Source organism: Chelon labrosus, assembly GCF_963514085.1.
Source record: "Chelon labrosus genome assembly, chromosome: 17".
Taxonomy (NCBI): domain Eukaryota; kingdom Metazoa; phylum Chordata; class Actinopteri; order Mugiliformes; family Mugilidae; genus Chelon; species Chelon labrosus.
The window spans coordinates 20,094,759-20,119,487 of record NC_140350.1 but is presented as its reverse complement, the minus strand read 5'-3'; the positions used below and the strand labels follow the sequence as shown (position 1 = coordinate 20,119,487).

Below are 24,729 nucleotides of genomic sequence, written 5' to 3'. Positions count from 1 at the left end.
TGTCCAAGGTGTGCCCCGCCTCTCAACCATTGACAGCTGGGGGGGGGGGGGGCTGGGATAGGCTCCAGACTCTGGAGGGTCGCGGTTACAGACCCTCCAGAGGACAAGCGGTTATAGAAGATGAATGAATGAATAATAAATAATGAAAATATTTAGTATAAAGCTCTGTAATGGGAATCTGGAAACAATCCATACAGTTATTAAGAGATCAGACGTCGTCTAGCGGTATCTAGCCCCTCGGCCTCCACACTATTACAGAGGAGGTGACTTTGTGGTGATCCCAGAACTGACATGTAGATAATCCACAGACCTCGCTGTCTAAAGTTTCCATTTGTACTTATTACTACTATTTCCAGCAAAATGACAGATTACCCGGCAAAAGTTTCTTGGACAGAGATGCTGCTGTTGAACTTTCAAATGTAATCTTTAGCCGTGCTAGAGGAGTAGCTCTGGGGGAGTGTTGGTTGTTAAGAAATACAATCTTCTAAAATAGGTGTGTGGCATTAAAAAATATATTTATGAATGCACTACATGTTAAAAAGGAGGATCAACAGTTTGTGGGGTGAACAGAGAGACGGAGAGTTTTGTGTACACAGAAAGCACTGCTTTATTGACTGCACTGGACTGGACTGGACTGGATTGGTCTGGACTGGATCAAATGGGGCCGGGACTCCATCAGATGAAGTGGGAGTTTAAGGGAGTGGAGGAAGGGTCAGACAGGTTAGGGTAGGGGTAGGGTGGGGAAGGATGGGGAGGAGGGAGGGGAGGGGAAGGGTTGGTAGAGTGGGATGCAGCCATCATTAAGGCAACACAAACAGCATGCAGATACAGTCACAGGAAACATCGTCATCGTCGTCATCATCATCATCATCATATTGCTTTTCAAAGTCTCGCTTAACATCGAAATTGTACAAAAAGGAAGAAAATAGGTTTTTCGCACTAATGAAAAATACATTTTTTGATTTTTTCCCTCCTACAAAGAAGATTCTAATACAAGAAAATAAATATAGCAAAAAAAGCCAAAAAATAATTTAAAATAGCTCTTCTTTTTCATATATGTTCAATAGTTCTCTTTGCTATTAACAAATGGCACAACATTCTTTGAAACAAAGAATACAGAAGGATAAACTCCTGCAACATTCATATTATTGTATTGAAGAACTGATGCAGAGTGGAGGAGAAACTGGACAGGACAGCAGAGATCGTGACACCTTTATAAGGACAAATAAGACAGTAGCAGTAGTAGTAGGAGGAAAAGCCTGCGTCCAGCTCTGCTTTGAATAGATGATGCTTGACTGGCGTTCAAATAAGCGTTTAAATACAACCAATAAGATGCAGAATGATACCCAATTGTGTTTTTTTTTTGTATTTTTTTTTAGAAAAAACGTCATGAGAGAGCAGAGAGAAGGGAGAGAAACTGTTCCAACGAGAAGCAGCTTCCATTAACCTCAACGAACAGGGACAGATTAAGTGCTTAAATTAACCTATTATCATAAAAAAATAAAATAAATGGATATTGAGAAGTGATTTTTTTTTCTTCTTTTCTTTTTTTCTTTAAAGCTGACGGTATTTTTGCACGCCAAAACTGCTGACTTCTTGTTTCGCAACGCGTTTTAAACCTGAGGGAGAGAAAACTTTGTCAAACGCAGGTCAGGGGAGGGGAGCGAGGATTGTTTTATTTATTTATTTATTTGCTTTGTGATTAATGAGAGTCAGAAACTGCTTGCTCTGCACTGAAGAGAGAGAAAGAGGGAGAGAGGAGAGGAGAGGAGAAGATAAGAGACACATGAACACCAAACTAAAAAAATTAACATAAAGCCACGGAGAACAAGGAAGAGAGAAAGGGAGTGATAAGGAAGGAACAACGAGGGAGGGAAGATCAAGAGATATATGCAAGGGAGTAGTCAGAGTTGGCTCTCCTTCCACGCTAAGTCAAACCACACAAGACTCCAGGTTGGATTTGTGCTCATTTTGAAGGTTTAAGAGCTCAAGTGGAGGAACGGGAAACGACAGGGGTTCACCTGTCCTACAGGTGACCTGATGTGAGGCCCAATTTAGCTGCTTCTGTGATCTTGCTACTGGAGTGGTCCGACTGTAATGGACGTACTGCATGCCATTAGGAAGGTCTCATTTCCCTCCTCATCTATGTGTATGAGAAAGAATTCCTCATTCATGCAGAAGAAACACTCTCGACGTGCAGAAATCTGCCTTCGGGTTGGGTTTCGCACAGTTCTGTGATGATTTAGCATCTAATTTTGACGACTTTTACGCGGTAGCTAAACTGTTTTGGGTGCATCTTAAGAGGAGGAGTAGGAGGAGAAGGAAGACAAGGAGGAGAGGATAACAGAAGGATACCGGTAGAAAAGGTCCGTCGACTAGATTTAATCTCTTTCACACCACCACAGCACAAGGGACCCCAAATACAGGTAATCAAGACGCCTATTGTTTCCCCGCTGAGTATCAAAGCTCAGATAAATACACAATTGTCCTCAGTGGACGAAGATTAACGCGTGGTAGGGCTGGAGAGATAAAGAAGAACGGAGAGGAAACGGATGAAACGGGTGGAATAAAAAAGGAGACGGAGTGAGTATTGAGACGGAGACAAAAGCTCGGCACGGAGGGCCTGATTTCAACCTGCAGCCCGGATTCAGATTGTGTCTGGATGTGACCGACGCAGCTCGCCTTCTTTTTATATCTAAACTTAGCTGATAAAAAATAAAATAAATTTAAAAAATGAACGCTACCCAGTGTAGCCGTAATTATCAGAGACCGAATAGTTCTTGAGAGAGCGCTGGCAAGGTTTACACCTCAATCTGTCTGCGGCGATGTCCTGTACGACGGAGCCTCTCGGGAGCATAATGCAAAGACCAGATGTAAACGGAGGTTGAGTGTGTTTTTCGTATTTTAAGGAAGGAAACGTAAAAATAAATAAAATAAAAAGGGGACTTTCCATGCAGGGTTCGAGTGAGATTGCCAAAAATATAAATGAGTGGATTGAATTACGAAACCTGGATTTTTACTTGCAAGTAACCTGGGCATTAGAATCGCTAATTTACAACAAAGTGCTAAAATACTCGAATGTTGAGAAGCTGGTGTTATAATTATAAATATATATATATTTTTTCTTACATCACTAAGTCCTGAGAAACGCTTCAGTGTGCCTCATTACTTCTTCACTTCCCTTTTTGTGGTCAACATGAGATTTTTCTTGTGATTATCTTTTAAAATGTATTTGCCAATGGCCTTTACTGCTGGCTGATGCTTTTGCATAAATAACACTAATTAAAAACCTCACGTAAACGCGTATTTAACAGAAAGTCATGAAGAATGTCATGATATTCTGTTTTCAGGCTGTTTAAGGCAAATCTTGAGCCGTTTCCATTCCGCTCTCCCGATTTGATTGTTGCACTTCGAACAAGAAGGAAATATTAGGACAGAGAGAAAGATAGAGAAACGAAAAGAGGGTAAGAGATGAGGAGGGAGGAGGGAAGAGGAGGGAGAAGGGGGGAGGTTGCGCCTGGTGTTGTTTATATCAGCTGCTTGTTAACTCGACTGTGTGGACAGGCTGCAAACAGAACGCAGGGGAAAGAACAAGTTGTACTCTTTCTGTCTTCCGCTGGCTCGGGTTCAGTAAACGTCTCCTTCTTTCTAAACATCTCTCCTCTTCCCTCCCTCTCTCTCTCTCTCTCTCTTCAATCCAGAGCGTTTTGTTTTTCTTTTCTCCTCACACGTGTCTGTCTTTATTTGTCCTTAAAGCTTCACACGTCCTTTTGCCTTCTCTTTGTTTTGTGTTTTTTTCTGATCATCCTACGCCTCGAAAAAGGTGACCCCAGAAACCCACGTGCTGGCCAAGGAGGCTGATCACGGGACAGGGAGAGGAGAGAGGACAGAGGAGGAGTTGTGGGCAGGAGGAGGAGTGTTTTTCGGGGCAGGAGAGGGGGGCTTTGCTGGTGCTGGGAGGAGAAGGAGGAGGAGGAGGAGGAGGAGGAAGATGGTGGATGCAGAGTAAGGTGCGCAATTTGAGCAGGTGGGAGATTAAGGAACTTTATTTTTTGGAGCTGCTGTGGATGCATGATTAACCTCATAATTTGTGTTGAAATTTACGGAACAAAGCCAGAAACACTTGTTGGCTCCAACTTCAGCCACAACAAAGAAATGCAGGACTGAACGAGGAGCCAAAAACCCCAACGGTGCACGAAAAAAGGCAAAGGGCGAAGCTACTGGACGACTTTTAAAACTCCAGATGCATCTGCTCTTAAAAAAAACCCAACTCAGTTTCAACCGATGAGGCGTTTGATCCCAAAGCGTTTGGCAGACACCAAAGGGTAGGAAAGAATGTGATTAACAAATGAATTCTTAATAAAAATAATAATTAACTGCAGCCTCTGCAGCTTTGTTGAAAAAGACGAGCAGGGATGGACATGCATTTACAGAACCGCCGTGCCTCTTCGACCGCTCGCGCAGGTCCGGATTTATCGACCCGATAACCGCTCCCTCCTCCACAGCAGCTCTGTTAAGTTTGACTGAATCTCCCATCTGCGAAGCGTGTCTGGGTTGTGGATGCTGAGACCTTGAAGCCATAACTTTGCCGTAACGGAGAACGGAGCAAAGCGCCAGTTAAAAAAAAAACAAAAAAAAACAAACAGTGGAAGCAGATAAATGAGTCAGACTTCTAGTTCGATACGAGAGCCGCTGCGGCCAGCTAAGCGTTACAAAAGGAGAAAATAAAATAAAATAAAATAAAAAAAGCAGCTTGCAAAGGCTTTTTCAAAACACGGAAAATGAAAATGTTTCTAGTAGTAGTAGTAGTAGTTGAACAGTATTATACATTATCGTAAGTGTGTATTAAATCCAGTGGTGGTTGGGTGGGTAGGTAGGTAGGTAGGTAGGTAGGTAGGTGGGTGGGTGGGTGGATGGGTTCGTACGGCTGCCGTCGGACAGTGAGACAAGGACTGGACCATGTTTGCAGAAACAGGAAGCACGAAGCAGTCACTGGGATCCATTTGGTTGAGATTTCAGCTCTAGGAGAATGTCAACGCTTTTTCAGTTATATAAATCCAGTGTATTTCTTCTGCAACAAACGGCTTTGTCAGGAAATCCACTGACCTTTGCTTTAACTTGAGCCCGGTGCAAAATATAAATTTTTAATTAGCGTCCAATCCTGGCTTCACTAATCCGACGACAGCCCCTAAAAACCACTTTAGTAACTGGATGAAGGAGCAACCACAGAGGAACAAAGACATTGTATGACCAGCATCCTGATGCCCCTCTTGTTCCTCAAAACCACCTCAGCACAACAATCGCTTTTGGAATTTAGAAATCCAACTTTTTCAACTCTTGTGGCTTGTACGACAGAACTTGTTGCTGCCGCGTGATTCCCAAACGTCCCCCCCTTCGCCAATAAAAAGCCGATCTTCGGTGCAAACTGAGGGGATTTTGAGGAACGCAGCCCTGCTGGTGCGGTGATGTCTTCCAGTGAGTTTTCCAACAGAGTCAGTACAGTAAAACGGGCAAAGTTCCAGCTACCTGCAGCGATCATTTCTGCTCCTTAACCGGCTTTCCGGCTCGAGCCTAGAGCTGCGTAGGTGTGTTTCTGACCTGCCATTATGCGCCTGATGCCCGCCGGCTTATTTCCGCGGTGCAGCGTTCACGCCAACACCTGGGGGAGAGTGCTGCTCTCCCACGTGCACCGGCTCAGCTGTTATGTCTCAACCGTGCGCTCTAAATGGCGACTTAGCACGGAGGAACATAACCTCTGACATCCAGCGGCTCTTCTGTTGAGCTTGACACCGATTCTCCGGCGTGTGAATAAAACTCTCCACACCGCGACTAATTTTCCTCAGATTAAGGTAAAGAAGAAGCTCTCGTCTGGATCTCAAAGCACGCGCGGATGCTCGGCCTGACGGTGTTGCAAAATTCAAAGATCATCAGAGCACATTTCGGGCTTTGAGCCAACACCCACACCAGCGTACCACACAGAGGACAGTGATGCTTTGAAGTTGTATTCTAGTGGATATTGATTAAAAAAAAAAAAAAGAACCTGCAAAAGACTCCAGTCTACAGTATCTACGAAGCGGAAGGAGAGGGCATTGAAGCCACACTGTAAATATAGAATAATAACCAGTTTATTGTTTGCTAAGGCTGCACAGGCGTAAGGAAAACGGATCAGAGTTGCAAATATCAAAATTTTGAAGAACAGGCTCCTGTGGCGCTGCTCTTGGGTTAAAATCCGACTCTGTAACACCTCACAACTTCCCGTGGAGGATGTTCAGCCAGTTTTCCCGGTGGCGCCGTGCAGCCTTAGCATTTGCTACTACATGTTAAAGGCCGTACATGTGAGGCCTCGTCTAATACCACTGTCTACAACGTCAGGCTACTCTTGAACATTGAATATTGAGACCAAGATTACACTTTTCTGTCTTTGCAACACGTGAATGGTAACAGCCGCCTGGGCGGTTAAGAACGCAAGCTTCGTTGCTGCCGTTGTTGCTGTCGTTGTTGTGTGTGTGTTGTTGTGAGTGTCAGCCGTGATATAGCCAACGTAGAAGTCCAGAATCCTCCGGGGTGCCGCACTGAACTTAAGACAGCACTTTGCACGCCTCCACACGGCAACGCTTCTACGATGGCTACACCTGAAAGGACGAAGGAGACAGACGCAGAGCTGTCACCTGTGATAATACTCTCCAGCTGTTAAGGGGCGTTTTCACTCTGAGTGAGCTCCTGCTACTTGAAGCAGTCAGGACCAGGTTTACATTTTAAAAAACAAAAACAAAAACAAAACAAATCATCTTGAACATTATAACCCTGTTATACCAGCTCTGGTGTTTGTATCAGTGTTTGTGTGTATGGGAGAGAGCTACAGAGCGATAGAGAGAGAGCGCTGTATGTTGTGTGTTCAGTTCAGCAGCATTTGGCTTCTTGTTTTTCTGAAGGGGGTTAATATGTGTGAGTCCGGGTTTAACGACAATCACCAGCCCGTTACTGCGACAACAGGCGTTTCCTATGTGAACCCCGTGTTAGGGGAGGCCACGCATCAACCACGGCGCGGTGCCTGAGCTTACGGCGGTTCTGAACCGGCTGGGAGACTGGACTTAAGCCGAGCGGAGCTGGACGGCGCCGGGCCGGAGTTGTCCGACACCTCGCCTCGCCTCGCACTCACAGTCCGGAGACAATGTATGCGCATTTGCGTGGATAACGTGTGAATATGCTGCCTTGATGCACAGATCTGTTCTTTGGCGCGGTCACTCCACGAAGAAGACCAGTTCGAAGCTGTCCATAGAGGAAAAAAAAACAAAAAACAGAGATAATAGAACGGAGCTGCACCTCTGTTTAAATGTGTGTTCATCAGGCCTGGGTCAAGCAGCCCTTAAAATCACTTATTAATTCTCAGATTGGGTTCAAATAGGTGGAGTGGCAGGACAGGGGGGAGACTGAAAAACAAAGTCCCTTCTTGGTAGTTGACCACCGGGACAATATCATCGCACTTGTCCCGACTCAGTTATAAAAAAAATGATTAATGAGACTATTGAACCCAGGGCTGATGGTTGTACTGAGAGAAGGAGCATGCTCAGTAGTAGTTGTTGGAGTTCAAACAGTGAAGCTTGCCAAATAAGGAAGTGTCTAGACATACACACATTACTTTATATATATATATATATATTTATATATATGATATAAAATATGTGTATATTTATATGTATCTGTTTCTTACTTGCTTTTTCCATAAATTTTTCAACCTTTTATTCTTCTTTTTTTCAAAAGTTTTTTTAAACCCCTGAGAATACCGTGGACTGCTTAGCGTACAAAATACAACTCTCTGAGAGAACAACACAAAGTCGTTTTTTTTTCTTTTCTTTTTTTTTTCTCGCGAAAAAACTAATTTACAAACAACTCAATCCCGAGAACTCGAGAGCGAAGCGGGGGCCTCCGGAGCCGATTATCACGTCGTTCGTCTTTCGGGTGGAACGCGTGCAGCAGAGCCATCAGTAGAGAGAGAGTGAGGGGAGGGAGCTAGAGCCACGTCGGGCGAACCATCTCGGAGCTCGGCCCGAAGAATGAACGCGTCGCTGCGCCCGAAATCCTGAACTGCATAGATGAACGCACGACTGGTGATTTTTCTTGTGTGAAAGATAGGACTTAATCATCTGGAAATTGTCCAGTGATGTGGCCAACGCATTGCAGCGAGTCTGCGATTGTTTTTGCGAGAATTTTCTTTGGCGGGACGTTTGGGGGACTTCTACTCTTGGACGACATCTGCCGACAGCTCGGCAGCCAATTTTTGTGAGATGTGGCTGAAGTTGGTTAACAAAAGGCCTGAGACTCAGACAAACATTTGGGATTTTGTGCATAATTTGGGGCGTATTTGGGAGTGTTTCTCTCAGGGAGGCAGCGCAACCTGGCCGCGCTCTGTGTTACTGATGGCTCTGGACTGCCGCGATGTAGCAAGGGGGGCACGGAACAGTAGACACCTCTTTGCACGGCGCGCCTCTGGGCATACGCCGCGTTGCATTTACATCCGATCGATTCAGGCACTACACAATTGTTAAGGTGACAAGGAACCCGAAAGCCGGCTACGCTCTTGTAACCGATCCAACGGGATTTCCTTTTGGTTTGATTGTTACGAATCCGATTGAGCGACGACTGATTGACCTACTCACTGATTGTTTGGTTGATTGAGAAGCTCGGTTTTTAAGGGGGAGGTGGGGCCACAGGGCAAGCGACAGAAGGCACAGAGTTTCTACGATGATTTTTTTTTTCCTCCAAAGATTTGGGAAGAAGAAAATTTAAAAAAAAAAGAAAAAAAAAAAAGAACTCAGACTACAGAAGATTTGAAAGCAGCCGACAAAAGTCAGACCAATTACTTTGAAATATTTCGCTGTGATGTGAGCAAAGGGATTTGTTTATGGTCGTTTGTGTGTCAGTATGTCTGTGTTTGTGTTTTCTGTGTGACAATCCGAATGGGCACCAGGGTTGGGGTCGACCCGTCTGCTGCTCAAAGACTGGAAAAGCTGAAGATTTATTTTTCTTTCCGAACCGAGATTGAGTACGAAGGCTTCAGTGTACACTCTGAGACAGCGGGAAGAAAACTGACCCCAACCCTGAATGAGCATCTATTATACACACACACGCTTACATTACAGCTCTTATGACTAGCTAGTTGTGCTTTTCAAGGCTGAATACATGTTGTCCCATGTCACCATCTGTACATACTCAGATCAACTCTGGTGTGAAATTGTTTTTCCACTGAACGCATTCAAGAAAACGAGGACTCATTGGACGCATCTCAGGCCGTGAAGACCAAGAATGAAGCATACCCTGAAACCAGCTTGATTTATAATAATAATGCCCCAAAGTGTTTGTTCCCACGTCTGGCAGATGCCACAGACATGAGGCCAGGACTGGGTACTTCAACACCCAGCAACGAAATGAATCTGAAATATACAAAACAAAGACTAAAGGTAATGTTTGTTTTTCCTATTTGTTGAATGAATCTTGCGGTGAGCTAACGACAGACTGACTGCGGTCCAGTGGAGAAGCTTTACTGTACTATGAGAGGCAAACAGCTACATTCAAATGCCCCCCCTGCCCGCCACAAAAAAAAAACGAAGCAGGTCAAGAGCTGAAGAGATTTTCCACGGATAGATGTGACAGGGATTTGGTTGAGCAAAGCCGTCCAGCCATGTTTTGAAGACTGAATACCGGGCACAGATGGAGAAACAATTAGCCAGTGGGACTCTGCTTGGATAACTGTGTGTATATTTGTCTGTTTGAGTCCCCGGCTCCTTAGGAGGCCAGCACGCTCCTTCTCAGCAGGTCCTCGTTCCCAGAATGCAACTGCGGCAGGCGGAGTTTGCGTCCGCCGGCGCGTGTGTCCGAATCGCTCTGCTCGCCATCGGAGAAGTACCCGTCAGTCTCAGCAGCATCCAGCAGGGATGTGTCCTTTCCTCTAAGCGGCAGGTCCATAGACTCCAGCCCTGCGACGACTCCGCCCCTCCCTCTTGATTTGCCCTGGCGGGACAGGCGGAGCCGCGGGACTCCGCCGCGAAGGAACGCCCCCGTGTCCGGCATCGTGACCCTAGGACTGGAGGCCGGAGATGAGCTCACCGTGAACCCCGGTCCGGCCCCTGATTCAAAACCATTCCCCGTGTGGAGGCTGTCCCATCGGCCCCGGTCCTCCGAGATGTGACAGGAATCCATTTTGGAGATGGGCGGCTGCGGCGGTGGGTCCCTGTGAAGGTCAGAGCTTCTGGTCTGGTGATGATGAAGGTGGTGGTGGTGGTGGTGGAGGGTCTTGGAGGAGCCCCTAGACCTCTCCGCCTTCCGGCCCACATGGCTAGACTTTTCCTCTGCCACGCTCGCCCAGAGGCTCTTTGCGGTGGAAGGGCTGCTGGCGGCAGAGGCAGCAGCCGAAGACAAGAGCATCTGAGGCGGGGTGGGAGCGGCGGGTTGACCACGAGCACGGGGCTTGTTGCTCCCTCTGGGTTTGCGGCCCAGCTGGGGCGTTTTCCAGGTGGACTGCATTGAGTTCTCCATCATAAGGTTGAGCAGGCTCTCCTCGCCCTGCAGGAGCTGGAGGAGAAAAAGAGGAGGTGAGAAAGAGAAAGACACAAAATACGATATATCTTGAGTTGTTCAATACAACAGTGCGTTTTTCTGTTGCTTAGGCTCCTGCTCCACATACTTGGCTGTAATAATTTGGAACAAAAACTCCCCACCCACAACCACCCACCCACATTTCCAACAGCTCACCAATGGAGGATGTAAGCAACTGATGTCATGTTTTGTTGTTGAACAACAAAAACCAAATGACAAAGCTTTACATTTTTTATTTCTTTCTCTAAAAAGACATTTATTATTTACAACAACTAAAAGGGTAACTTGATCTTGGGACACCTAAGCTTGTTTTCTAAAAAACAGCGACTACTTAACATCCTTTTAACAATTCAGTTTATTTTTCCAGATCTTCCTTTATTGAGAAATGATGATGATTTTTTAATTTTTTTTTTGTTCTTTAGCACATCCATAAACAACAGAGTTTATAACAACACACAAACAGGCCGCATTCTTCAGGCAACAGCAGGTCAGCCAGAGTGTAGCTCTGCTCTCTGTGTCGACTGATCGATCCACAGTAATCTCAGATACAAAGATGGATTTGTTTACAACGATGTAGAAGAACTGATCCACATGTTTTGGTCCAAACCGTGAACAGAGTTTCGAGAACAGAGGCTTAGCTTTTTGCTATTGGTTTTCAAAAACGTTGGAATGGAACAGAGTTCCATCAACTCCAAAACTTTAAATATTTGATGGCTGTCGATGGGACACCGAATGAATCTTTTTTATTTGGACGTATAATTAGAAAGCAATGCATCGATTGTTTGCTCTGGGACACCTTTAAAAGGGAACTACTGTTTTTTACAACCTGGACCTTATTTCTGGCATAAAATACGGTCGTTTACTCACCCATATAACTCTGATGTCATTTGGAGTCGTTTGGGAGATATTTAGACCCGCGTATATCCGTATAGTGGGAGTGACTGGGGCACCGACGCAGCCTCTAATTAACGCATTATCTGCCGCGAAACTCGTTCATTTCACCAATATTTTGTTCTGATACGCTAGTGCTATTCCCCGCTGAGTCCGGAGCTACCTGTTATCATCATCCGGGGTTTGTAGATTGACCTACCTGACCTTTGTTTATGATGGACGTCCTAACCGTTTTAGTATACGGATGAGGAGCTCGTTGAAAGGAGGATGCAGAGGCAGAGAGAGGAACAGCTGGCCAAAGAACAACAAACTGCTGCACGTCCGTGAATAGATAACAGGTAACTCCAGACTCAACGGGGAATAGCACTAGCGTATCATAACAAAATATTGGTGAAATGAACGGGTTTCGCGGGGGATAATGCGTTATTTAGAGGCTGCGTTTCGGTGCCCCAGTCACTCCCACTATATGGATATACGCAGAGCTATATATCTCCCAAACGACTACAAATGACACCAAAGTTATATGGGTGAGTAGACGATCGTATTTTATGCCAGAAATAAGGTCCAGGTTGTAAAAAGCGTTAATTCCCCTTTAAGGGGCCAACTACTAAAATGATGTCCTCTGAGTAAATGTGTAATTCACTTTTCCACAACAATTCAAACCTGTTTCAAAGGTTGAAATGTTGGCAACAAGTCAAATAAAAGAGATTCGCCTAGAATAGATGCAATCTGGTGTTTATTTAGCAGAAGTTTGTTGCTTCTGTGTGTTGGTAGGAATGTTTGGATCCAAGTTAGCATCTCCAAAGCATCTTCATTAATTTGCTTCCTTTTTTTTTACTTTATTTTTTATTCTATTTTATTATTTATCTTTTGTACCCTACACTTTTTACTCCCGATATCTTTTGTATGCTGTTGTAAACTGTAAGGTTTACAGGTTTTCTTAATTCTTAATTTTCTTGAGATCCGGGTGCAAATACAAAAATAAGGAGCTGGTAACCTCTATTTTTGAGGACTGCATTGTGAAGGGATCAGTTCACACCTGGCATTAACATGTTTCTTATGTGACTGGACCACAAGTCGACAATTTCACTACAATATTCACACCTGCCGTGAGAATGTGTGTTCGGATCGTAGATGTTAACATGGATCCAAACATTCCTACCAACACCCAGAAACAACGAACGTCTGCTAAACCCCAGATTACTCTTTAATCTGACTTGTTGCCGACATTTCAGCCTTTAAATTCTGAAATAGATGTAAACTGTTGAGCAAATGTGAATTATGCATTTACTTGGAGGACATCATTTTAGTAGGTGGCCCCTTTAAGGTGTCCCAGAGGACCTATGGTTGTGGTCTGAGCGATGGGATTTCAATGCGTCCTCGGGTGGATTCACACCTTTGCTTAGAGCAATCAACTTATAATTGGATGTTCAAGGCCTCCTGCAGCTGAAGCCCTACCTGGTCAGAGAGCAGGCTGCCGCTCTTGTCCCGATGCTGGGCACCCAGAGCCCACTGGCTCAGCATGTCGTCAGCGGTGATCTGAACCGACTGGGCGAGCCAGCTGTCGAACAAAGAGTTGTCCAACGGGAAGGACTTTGACAAACCTGAGGGGAAGGGAAACGTAGGGAGGCAGAGGCAGGGAGGAAGAAATGGATGATAGGGTCAGAGGGAGAGAGTGAGCAGAGGCAAAAAAAAAAAGAGGAGAGAGGAGGAGGCAGGGAAGGTGGAGCGGGAGAAAAACAAAACAGACAGGTGAGAGGTTGCCGCACATTTCTCATCAATAGAAAAAAATACACAAACAGTTTCACCAAGTGTCTGTAGAGTAGAGAGCTGTCTTTCAAAGCAAGAGGTAAAAGGAAGAAATAAAGCAAGCGCACAAAGGATCTTGAAAACTTTTTACGTCAATACAGGTCATGAACGAGGTCACCGCCAATTCACACGATTCTAAAGTGGCAAATTCAGACAAACGGCTCTATTGTATGCACCAGCAGTCGCTGAATGTCAAACCCGAGCCACTCAATCTAGATGACTTTTCAGAGTCGAACAGAGTTGAGCGGCTGAAATAAAAACTTCTTGTGTGAATGTACGAAAAGTAAAGCCAGCGGTTTCGTTGTCCGTCGCACTGAGCCGGAGGAACAAAACATTTAAAATGCATTCTATGTCTGTGATACTTGTGTTTTATGTTAATTAGACCAACATTTCCAAATGAATTTAATCAAAAGTCTGAAGCAACATCTCCAAGCTGAGGTCTCATCTCGGAGATGAAGATACACCGATCAGCCACAACATTAAAACCCCTGAAGAGGAGAAGTGAATAACATTAACCATCTTGTGACAATTCAGTGTTCTGCTGGGAAACTTCTGGACCTGGCATTCATTCGTGTGGATGTTACTTAGACATGTAGCACCCACCTAGACCAGACCAGACCAGGCCCCCCCACCCCATAGCAATGACACTCCTTGATGGCAGCAGCCCATCCCCAGCAGGATGCAGCCTGACACAGACACACACACAAAAACGCTTTAGGAACAACTCAAGAAAAGCACAAGGTGTTGACCTGGCCTCCGAATTCACTAGATCCCAAACGGATCAGATCAAGTATGTGTGGGATGATCCACAGAGACCCCTCCCCTCAACCCACAGGACCCAAAGGGCCCCACTAACATCAGCTCGAGACATTTACAGTACACACCAAGTCTAAACATGCGGTGTCTGTTGCTTCCTCAGACATGAAGATATAAACCATTTTTTACAGCAGCACCGCTCTCTCTTCTCTCTGGTACAGCACTGTGTGCAGCGTTCATGCATGCGTGAGTGTGTGTTATGTGGGAGGCTGCAGACAATGCTCCCTGCTCTTAAGTGTTTGCATGTGTGTCTGCATAATTAGGAGATTTTCATGGCTCCTTTTCTATCATTGTGGGCTGTGAGAAGTGCCGCCAAAGCACCGCGCGTCTTGTCTGTGGCATTTTAGTCTTTCTGCACACAGATGCACGCGGAGACGGCGGTGACGGCGGTGGAGAATGAGAGAGCCATCTTTCACTCCTAACATTCTCATCTTTAATAAGAGCTGTTCGGTTAAGGGTGGCTAACCCTTGGCAGTTTTAACTAACTAGTCAGAAATAGTTTAGTAAGCTTTAACTGCCAAATATCCAGTGTGTGATGCCGAATATAGCCCATGCCACATGGGATAATCAAAAATTCACAAAAGAAAGCATGGCGGCACAAATATCTCAATAATTAAAATGGTTCTGGCAATGTTTTGCTCCAGATTGACCATGTTTTGTTGTCCTCAAAACTAGCTCCCATAGTGTTACCTTGATTGGACGTGCTCGTGTATTCTTTCTTAAAAGGAAAATTTGTATGATTACAGCGAGATCAGCGTGTACACAAAGAACAATCAAAGCCATTTCTCTGGTCTAAAATTATACAAATACAGTTTTGTTTTACCAATCAGAAACAACACTGTGTTTAAAGGAACATGTTTTCTTTTGTGGTATCATAGATGGCAAAACTTTATGAGCAGCAAAACAAAAAATGATCTCGAATCCATATAAAGGGTTAAAATTCAAAATTTAATCAAACATTTGGTATTTATTAACAGAGTTGATTAAAAGATTTGTGTAATAAGAAAATCTATTTTATGGTGTTTTTGAAGAGGACACTTTTGTCCCTTAATGGTAACTTATTATAAAACATTATATGAGAGTTAAACAGTATGAAATCTTAATGTCACATGTGCGTGGCCATCTCAGGCTGCTAGCTGTCGGCCTCAGCTCTTTACCCATTTTTTTAATTAGCTGTGACGAGGCGGAATGACGAGGCGCTGTCAAGATGGTGACGGCCGGAGCCACCGCACTGAGCTTCAGAGCCGAGCTCTTCAGGGTAACCCACAGGTGACATCAGGAAGGGTTCGTCCGTCTTTATAAACGGACGATGACACAGGCCTGTCCTGTGCCTGACAGACACAGCTGAGGGCGCACTGACTCCCACATTGGTCACAACTAGCACCAGTCCACTACACCACACACACAATACCGATTCATTACAGAGCTCAGCCTTTCTCCACGGGTCAAAGGAAACGCAGACGTTATTGCCAAGTATCATAAAAACAGTCCGGAGAAATCACAGCGTAACCTTTGGAGGGCTTCGTGAGAAGATGAATCATCCAGTGAATGTGAAAAATAATGCAATTTAGTGTTCTTATTTACCCGGGAACAGCAATTAACCTCTGAACAAGAACACTGGAAGGCTGTCACATTCTCTGCTTGCCTCGTAACAACCCGCAGAGCTCGTATCCAAACATATTACGAAATATACCAATAAACGAGCAGATTCTTCTCGTTCTCTCTCTTCCTCTCTGCGCTACCACCTTGTAAATCGTCCCTGCCTGTAATGATCCGCCAAGCAGGACAGCAGGAGGTGCTGTTTGGGTGCCTTTAACGGCAGCTATCCTACACACACACAAACGCGCCGACGAGCGCGCACACACACGGTTGGTTGTTTCCATGACGCAGCATGTCTCTGCAGGAATTGGGAGAGCTCTGAGGGAGGGAATAGGTGACGGAGGGGAAAAACAAGAGACAGTGAAGGAGTGTGAAGAAGACAGGGAGGGGTGTTAGAGGGAAAGAGAAAGGAGTTCAGACAGTAAGGTGGACCTAAGACCTAAACATAAGACTCTGTATACAGTTGCCATGTCCAAATTTTATCTGGTGCTACCCAGGAAGGACCGAGGTTGAAGGAAAAAGCTGTACGTCAAGATCTTTTACAGATATAAATGTAATAGATTTTACATGGATTATACAAATTTGTCGGACGTCTCAATTTTCTCTTTTTCTTCCCAATAAATAGACAAATCTCCCTCTAGTTTATTTATACTGGGGTGCCTTTTAATACTGGGACTATATCTTTTAAACCAGATGAGAACACTGACTCCTCCTCCCTGTTCGGCTAGTGATGGGATGCTATACCTGTTAGCCTTCCCCGAGCCCTTGCAAGCTAACGCTGCAGAACCGAAGCCCCTGATGTGGTCATAAGGCTGCTTCAAATACTGTGCTGGCAACAGTTGGGGACGGTCCAGTCTCGCACTGAGCGAACAGTAGTTCGTCTCAGAGCGAGAAAAATCCCCGGGATGGGCATTACAGATCAGCTGATATTTTAGCAGCGACGAATTATTCGCTAGCCAGCGCTGCTAATGCGGCGCAGGGTAAGGAATGCACTAGCAGCAGGACAGGGCCAGGACCAGGCCCCGTGCATGAGTGTGTATATGTGTGTGTGTGTGCGTGTGAGTGTGTGTGCGGTGGTAAAGCCCTCACTACAGTCTGGTGATTGTTCGCGGATGCCAACCGTCTCCCTGGAAACTCCACAAGAAAGACAGAGATAGAAATAGAGATACTGAAACGGAGTCTGGGAGGTGCAACTGAGCGATCTCTACCAGAGCGACGAAGGAGAGGAGTGCAGCAGGCAGGCGGGAAAAGGAGCGAACTAAATATTCAGATAAAGGAGTGAGGAGACAGAACAGGACACAACGCTGGCAACCAGAGTAAAATGCTCCACAGGAACCAGAATCAACCCGCCAGTTGTTCACTAAAAGAAAAGAGACGTTTTACTTTTCTACACTATTAACTCTCTTTCTGTACTCACACTTTTCTACTGAGTAATTTGGCCTCATTATGTTTTTTGACCATTTGCAATATTCATTCGTCCATTCTGACGTCAGAACTCCTTAAAACAGCTACTGTATACTATCAGCCACAACATTAAAACCACTGACAGGTGACGCGAATAACTATCTTGTGACAATTCAGTGTTCTGCTGGGAAACGTTTGGACCTGGCATTCATTCATGCGGACGTTACTTAGACATGTACCACCCACCTAGACCAGACCAGGCCCCCCCACCCCATAGCATATGACACTCCTCGATGACAGCAGCCATCCCCAGCAGGATGCAGCCTGACACAGGCACACACACACACCAAAGCGCTTTAGGAACAACTCAAAAAAACATGAAGAACAGTACAAGGTGTTGACCTGGCCTCCAACTTCACTAGATCCCAAACTGATCAAGTATCTGTGGGATGATCCACAGAGACCCCTCCCCTCAAAGGCCCCCCCCCCCAATAACATCATTTTGTTGCCAGACACCACAGGACACCCTCAAAAGGCCCATGTTCATTCTCTGATGAGTCACAACTGTTTTGGAAGCTAGGGAGACTTACACAATATTAGGAAGGTGGTCATAATGCAATGCCTGATCGGTGTATATACAAATGTCAAACATATTTCAAGGAGAAAACTCTACCGTGTATAAGTGCTGGGTCATCTCCCACTCATGTTTCAGAGAGGGAAGCTACACTGTATTGCCAAAAGTACTCACTCATCTGCCTTTACACGCATATGAACTTGTGACATCCCATTCTTAATCCATAGGATTTAATGTGACGTCGGCCCTCCCTTTGCAGCTATAACACCTTCAACTCTTCTGGGAAGGCTTTCCACAAGGTTTAGGAGTGTGTTTATGGGAATTTTTAACCATCCTTCCATTTGTGAGGTCAGACACTGATGTTGGATTAGAAGGCCTGGCTCACAGTCTTCACTTTAATTCATCCCAAAGGTGTTCTATCGGGTTGAGGCCAGTCAAGTTCTTCCACACCAAACTCGCACATCTATGTCTTTATGGACCTTGCTTTGTGCACTGGTGCGTCATGTTGGAACAGGAAGCGCCATCGCCAAACTGCTCCCACAAAGTTGGGAGCATGGAACTGTCCAAAATCTCTTGGCATGCTGAAGCATTCAGAGTTCCTTTCACTGGAACTAAGGGGCTAAGCTCCTGAAAAACAACCCCACACCATAATCCCCCCCCTCCACCAAACTTCACACTTGGCACAATGCAGTCAGACAAGTACCGTTCTCCTGGCAACCGCCAAACCCAGATTCGTCCATCAGATTGACAGATGGAGAAGAGAAGAGAAGAAGAGAACACGTCTCCACGGCTCCAGAGTCCAGTGGTGGCGTGCTTTACACCACTGCATCTGACGCTTTGCATTGCACTTGGTGATGTATGGCTTGGATGCAGCTGCTCGGCCATGGAAACCCATTCCATGAAGGTCTCTACGCATTGTTCTTGAGCTAATCTGAAGGCCACATGAAAGTTGGCGACATCTGCGCACCATGCAACGTCTGCGCACCATGCGCCTCAGCAACCGCTGACCCCACTCTGTCATTTTACATGGGCTGCGACTTCGTGGCTGAGTTGCTGTCGTTCTCAGTCGCTTCCACTTTGTCGTGATACCACTGACAGTTGACTGTGGAATATTTAGCAGTGAGGAAATTTCACGACTGGACTTGTTGCACAGGTGACATCCTATCACAGAACCACGCTGAAATTCACTGAGCTCCTGAGAGCGACCCATTCTTTCACAAATGTTTGTAGAAGCAGTCTGCATGTCTAGGTGCTTGATTTTATACACCTGTGGTCGTGGAAGTGATTGGAACACCTGAATTAAATTATTTGGATGGGTGAGTGAATACTTTTGGCAATATAGTGTACCTCATCGGAAGCTCTCTCTATAGTTTGAGGTTAATTCTCTGACATCCGACCTGGCTGTGACACTCACTTGTAACAGATATTTATAATGGATCTAAGGTTGAAAACTCCATTTCCCACGAGGGTGACATTAGGAAGAATTAAAAAAAACAGTCTCCTTTTTAGCATACTGGCCCTGCTGATAGACAGTGTGGCTAGGGGACGGCGCATCTCAGAAGGAGTTATGGTGCATGTCTGTCTTCTTGATCCCAGAACACAGAGAGGAAGACAAAGCCCTGAGAGTCAGGACCAGACCCGACAGAGAACAGATGGCCTGACACACCAACACGCACACACACGCACCAACACACACACACTGAGACAGCGAGATATGAACACATACGACACGCAAAGACAAACACAGAGACGACACACCGAGACGGGGAACGATGTATATATAAATATAACACTAACAAAGAAAAGCATACATGGACGCACAAATACAGACAAATAACACAGCCGCAAACAACAGAAGGACTTGTTTGTCATGGAAACACAATTTTGAGCGATGATGTCCCAGCATGCATTCAACATCAACTTGCAGTCCTTATCCCTCAGCAGGCAGGTGGAAAAAAAACAGAGAAAGAGACAGAGAGGAGGAAAGATAAACAGAGAGAGAGAGAGGGAGTTTCATAACACAAGAGACAGACAGAGATGGATTCGCTTTAAAAAAAAAAACAGGAAGAGATGAGGAGGAAAACAGAGAGATGAATAAAAAGAGGGAGATAGCAGGAGAACAGGAAGCAAGTGAGGCACAGCCAAACCACTCTCCCGCCTGGTTATTGATCATATTCACTTGGACAGGAAAACACTGTTGGCTCTGCGACGCTCGGCTCTGGTTAAATAAGGAAATGAGAGACAGTTCTGCGTCACTGCTGATAGTCAGAGTGTGTGGGTGAAAAGCTCAAAACACACCTCTGCCAGATTGTATCGTGTACTGTAACAGGCAAATGACGACGGACATGTGGGATTCTATGTTCTGTGTTCCGGTTTGGTGCAAGGACCGACGGTGATTGGTTTGGAAACAAGTGTTTGAAAAGGATGAGACCGGAACTGATGTAGGTCCATCATTGTCACCTTTTTCTATCATATCTACCAATATGCACAGATCAGCCACAACATTATGACCACTGACAGGAGAAGTAAATAACATTGACCATCTTGTGACAATTCAGTGCTCTGCTGGGAAACCGTTGAACCTGGGATTCATTCAAGTGGATGTTACTTAGACAAGTAGCACCCACCTAGACCAGACCAGGCACCCCCACCCCATAGCAATGACACTCCTTGATGGCAGCAGCCATCCTCAGCAGGATGCGGCCTGACACAGGCACAAAAACAGTTTAGGAACAATTCGGAAAAAAACCTGAAGAACAGCACAAGGTGTTGACCTGGCCTCCAAATTCACTAGATCCCAAACTGATCAAGCATCTGTGGGATGATCCACAGAGGCCCCTCCCTTCAACCCAAAGGACCCAAAGGCCCCCCACTAACAACAATCTGTTCCAAGACACAGGACACGGGACACCCTCAGAAGGCCCACGTCCATTCTCTGATGAGTCGCAACTGTTTTGGAGGCACAATATTAGGAGGTGGTCATAATGTTACTACATAATGTTACCTGATTGGTGTAAGCATGTAATACGTTTCTGTCCTGCAGAAGGGACAGAAACATGGAGGTAGCACCAGTATTTTACTATTTGGCAGATAATCAGAACCATTCAGGAAAAGACGAGATTGGTCAGACACTGCTTTGGTTCTATGTAAAACTTATGTTAATAAAATGAATCAAGTTATTTTTTTTCCAAGTAGGTGAAGCAGGTACTACATACTAAAATATTCTCATTAAAAGACTTGACTAAATTGTCTGTTTTATTCAAATATAAATGTCCACAAAAACATATGGACATTATTTGATCTTCTGTAACCCTAACAACGAAATATGTGCAAAACCGCAGTAAGAGCTCTTCATAGCTGTTAATTTTTATTATGTATCAAGCGACAATATGAACACAATGGGGAAAAGGGGGCTCTCTAGTAGTGATGAACCAACAGAGGATTATCAGCAGAACCTTCAGCTCCCCACAGCTTTATGGAGCTTTACTGGTAGGGTTCACTCTCACTCCTTTTCACAGCGTTGTTTTCAACCACAGCAGGCAGCTGTTTCCTTTGAAAGAAAAAAGCCACAGAGCAGCCAGGCAGCAGCCAGACACAGTTAGAAAAATATAACAGGGTAAATGTTTGCTTTGTCCAGATATGTCGGCGAGCCTTCACTTTCCGTGGGATGCGCTTGTGTTTTCACGCGACTAAAAGCAGCTACAAACTGGTGAAAGTCAAAAACATAATTATGAGGGAAACCACAGCTGCAGGTTAAGACGTCTTAAGTTTACCTGTGCAAACATACAACTTGTATTGCCAAAGGAAAATCTGCTTGTCATGCAGTGTGTAGGATTTAGGAGGAATGTAGTATCTTCATTAGTGAATAACTACTGACAGAGTCGCAGATTCACCCACTGATTGTAAAATTGTTTTCAATGAACGCGATCATCTGCTGCATTCTATCTTTGATTTAACTTTAATTTAACCGCGCACTAAAAGGGTTCGTTAATTACCGAAGCGAAGTGCAGAACTACCAAGCCACTAGCAAACAAACCGACAGACCACCACTGTACTGTACGCTCTGTTAAGACGGTGAAAATGACAAGGATCAGAGTCTGTTCAGCTTCAAAAGATCTGCGTCAATACAGCATTGTTGGAAACGGTTTGTTTCCTGGTGCAAGTGCTGCAGCAGCGAAGATTACAGAGAACAGCACAATGAAGAACTCATATCCAGAAAATGGCGAGCAATTTTTGTTTGTTGCGGTCAGTAAACAACAAGACACTTTTTTTTGTTGTTGTCGTGCTAGCAGAAGACTGAGGGAAGCTTCCAAATTACTGCAATTTTACAAGTGTTCAAGTGAAAAAGCTTGCAGGCACATCATGGCCCTGTTTCCTTGGGTCGGACATTGGCGTTTATCGAGATCAACCTTTCAAAAGAGTGAGCAGAGGAACGGTCCAAATCCTCACGACAGCAGTCAATTAGCAACTTCACCAAACGTTGAGAGAGAAGGAGGCTGCACATCAACAATTTGTTGGTGAATTTCATTGTTTAAAGTTATTAGACCTTTAGCTGCTATACGCGGAAAAGGCTTCGGAGGCTAACCGTACTGTTTTTTTTTGTCCCGGCTACATAATCCTATCTTACAACACAGTGTAAAGTAGTATTAAACACTATTGACGGTGCTGATTTATATAGGCTATACATATCTGTAGCGCACAGTATTGATAATCTCGTGTTTGTGTTCAGTTCTGTTGTGTTCTATTCGTTGACATTGTTGCTGTGGTTGTAGAGCATGTTTTTTGTCCATGATGTCAGTGAATGCACCACGTGAGAGACGGACGTTGTGTCAGAGCTGAGAGTTTGCCGAGCGAGAGTGTCAGACTGACGGTGTTTATGGTGTTGGTGTGGTCTATGGCCATGCATACTGCATGCTACGATATGTATTCAGGTCAAGAACATAGATTTCATTGACTTTCACCACAAATCAGAAGTGCTTTCGCTTCCTGAAAGTGGTGTCCCTGTTTTCTGTTAATTGGACAGAAAATCTATTCCAAGTGTATTATAATAGGAATGCTGTGCAAAAAAAGTGGAATTGCCTTTTGATGGAAGGTAAAAAGATGCATTTCAAGTTCTCTAAAGCAGCTGAGTTAAATCTGGTAACGTGCAAGTTCACAAGTTCAGTCCAAATAACACACACAACACTACTTGCTACACTGATTCTCCAATTCAAGCATGCAGCCGAGGAAAGTGAATCTCTGCGGATGCAAAATGGATTTCATGTTTCAGAAAACAGTGGTGAAGTTGGGCTTAGCTGTATATAATTCCTACCAAAATGTTCTAATCCTTCAAAGTCAGAGCCCATTTCGTTATCAACAGAGCAGCTTCAGGTTCAATCCTTTGATGACAGCGTGCAGTCTTTGTTGAGTGGTTTTCGTAGCTTTCAGCGACTTTCTGTCATGTTCATTTTCCGAGATCACAGGAGGGAGCCGAGCTCGCCGTGTCCTACGTGTTGCTTTGCCGCCGCCGTGCGCCGCAATGTCCCGTTTATTTGTCTTTTGAGGATCATGCTTTAGAGCTCATAAAAACTGAGATGAGAGGAGGATAAATGATATTAGAGAGCACAATTAGTCATCAGAGCTCATTTTCATTTAGGCCCTCAAATATTAATCATGTACAGTAATTGTCTGTGCAGCCCACGGCATTTTACACAACGCAGGAATATTCATACCTTATTAGCTCTGGATACATAAAACAAGGTTTATGTAAGACTACAAATCCACCTACTTGATGTCCCACATATAGAAGCTATTTACAGCAGAGAAGCCTGAAGATATGGAAGACACTTTTCTATTTTACTCACCCACACAAACATTATGCCAAAACTTGTGTCTTGTTTTGCATTTGTTATGCTGAACTATAACTGCTACTTTTTTAATCTTTAACTTGAGGTCTTTATATTTACAGTTTAACAGGCAACACTTTAGTTACCCCTATGTTTTGAGGCTCTCCTCTCTGCAGCATTCATTAAGCTTAACTTTGTTATTTCATACGGCCTTGCTTCCTTGTGCTTGTCCTGTGACTGGGCATCACGTCAGATTATCTGGTAATGTGAGGTGTTTACAGATCTGCTCCTAATCTTTGCTAGTCTATGATCACGCTTGCATGTGACAGTGATAGTTTTAATTTGATGGTAGAAAAATATTTGTTGATACTACTCTACGTGATAAATATACCTGAGAGGGCCAACGTGGATTGGGGGAGTGGCTAAACCCACCGAACCGGAAGTCAACCACAGGAGTTATGTGTGGTTTAGGCTTCTGTGTCAATTTGATGCTGTAGCTACGGCATCAGCCCGGACCCTAACGCTATAGCCTGATGTGCACCTTCCCAGAAATATGATTGGTCCGCTTAACAGTAGTGTATTTCCACTTTAGTATTTTCGGCTGCTTCTCCATCTCCACAATTTTCAAATTGATTATTTTGGATCAATAAAGATGGACCACATTGAGAAAAGGTTAACTGAGGAGGTTCGGAAATACAAACATTTGTATGATTCGTCTTTGGCGAAATTTCAGTGAAAGTTTCAGTCGCCATTGTTGAAAGTGAAGCAGGAAGTAGAAGAAATAAACAAAAATTAATCCGAATGGTAAAAAAGACACAGCGTCGTTTCTCAGTCGTTTCTGAGCGGGCCAGACTCATGGGCGCACAAGTATAAATGCCTTGCACTGGCATAGGCTAAGTGCGTAGGTTATGCCGTGTATGTCCCACAGAGGTATAAACCGCACTTTAGTGATGGGAGCTAGTGGCGAGAAGACAGAGTTTGTATACAGTTTGAAACATTTGCATCTCATTTTACCTGTTATGCTACGTTTGCACTATTAAAGACTCTGGGAACACAAAGCACCGGTGTAGCTTTCTGTTTAAGTTTGCACCTATACATGGTATGGTACATGTATGTATGAAAATACATGGTTTTATACGAAATATTTACATAAAGTTTTTCTATATTCCAATTTTACCTTTATATGTTCATATTTGCAACCCATGTTCAACCTTTTCA

The 24,729-nt window shown here is 44.6% G+C and overlaps 1 protein-coding gene across 1 annotated transcript in view; it reads right to left on the bottom strand.

Moving 5' to 3' along the window:
- Positions 1-6,993: 6,993 nt before the first annotated feature.
- Positions 6,994-24,729, bottom strand: part of jade2 (jade family PHD finger 2) — a 184,952-nt gene continuing 167,216 nt past the window's right edge. Inside the window, exons 13-14 of the mRNA XM_084565175.1 lie at positions 12,943-13,088; positions 6,994-10,569 (exon numbers count right to left, since the gene is read on the bottom strand). Coding sequence (XP_084421301.1) covers positions 9,784-10,569; positions 12,943-13,088 — 932 coding nt within the window. The 3' untranslated portion in view covers positions 6,994-9,783. The remainder of the gene's footprint in view (positions 10,570-12,942; positions 13,089-24,729) is intronic.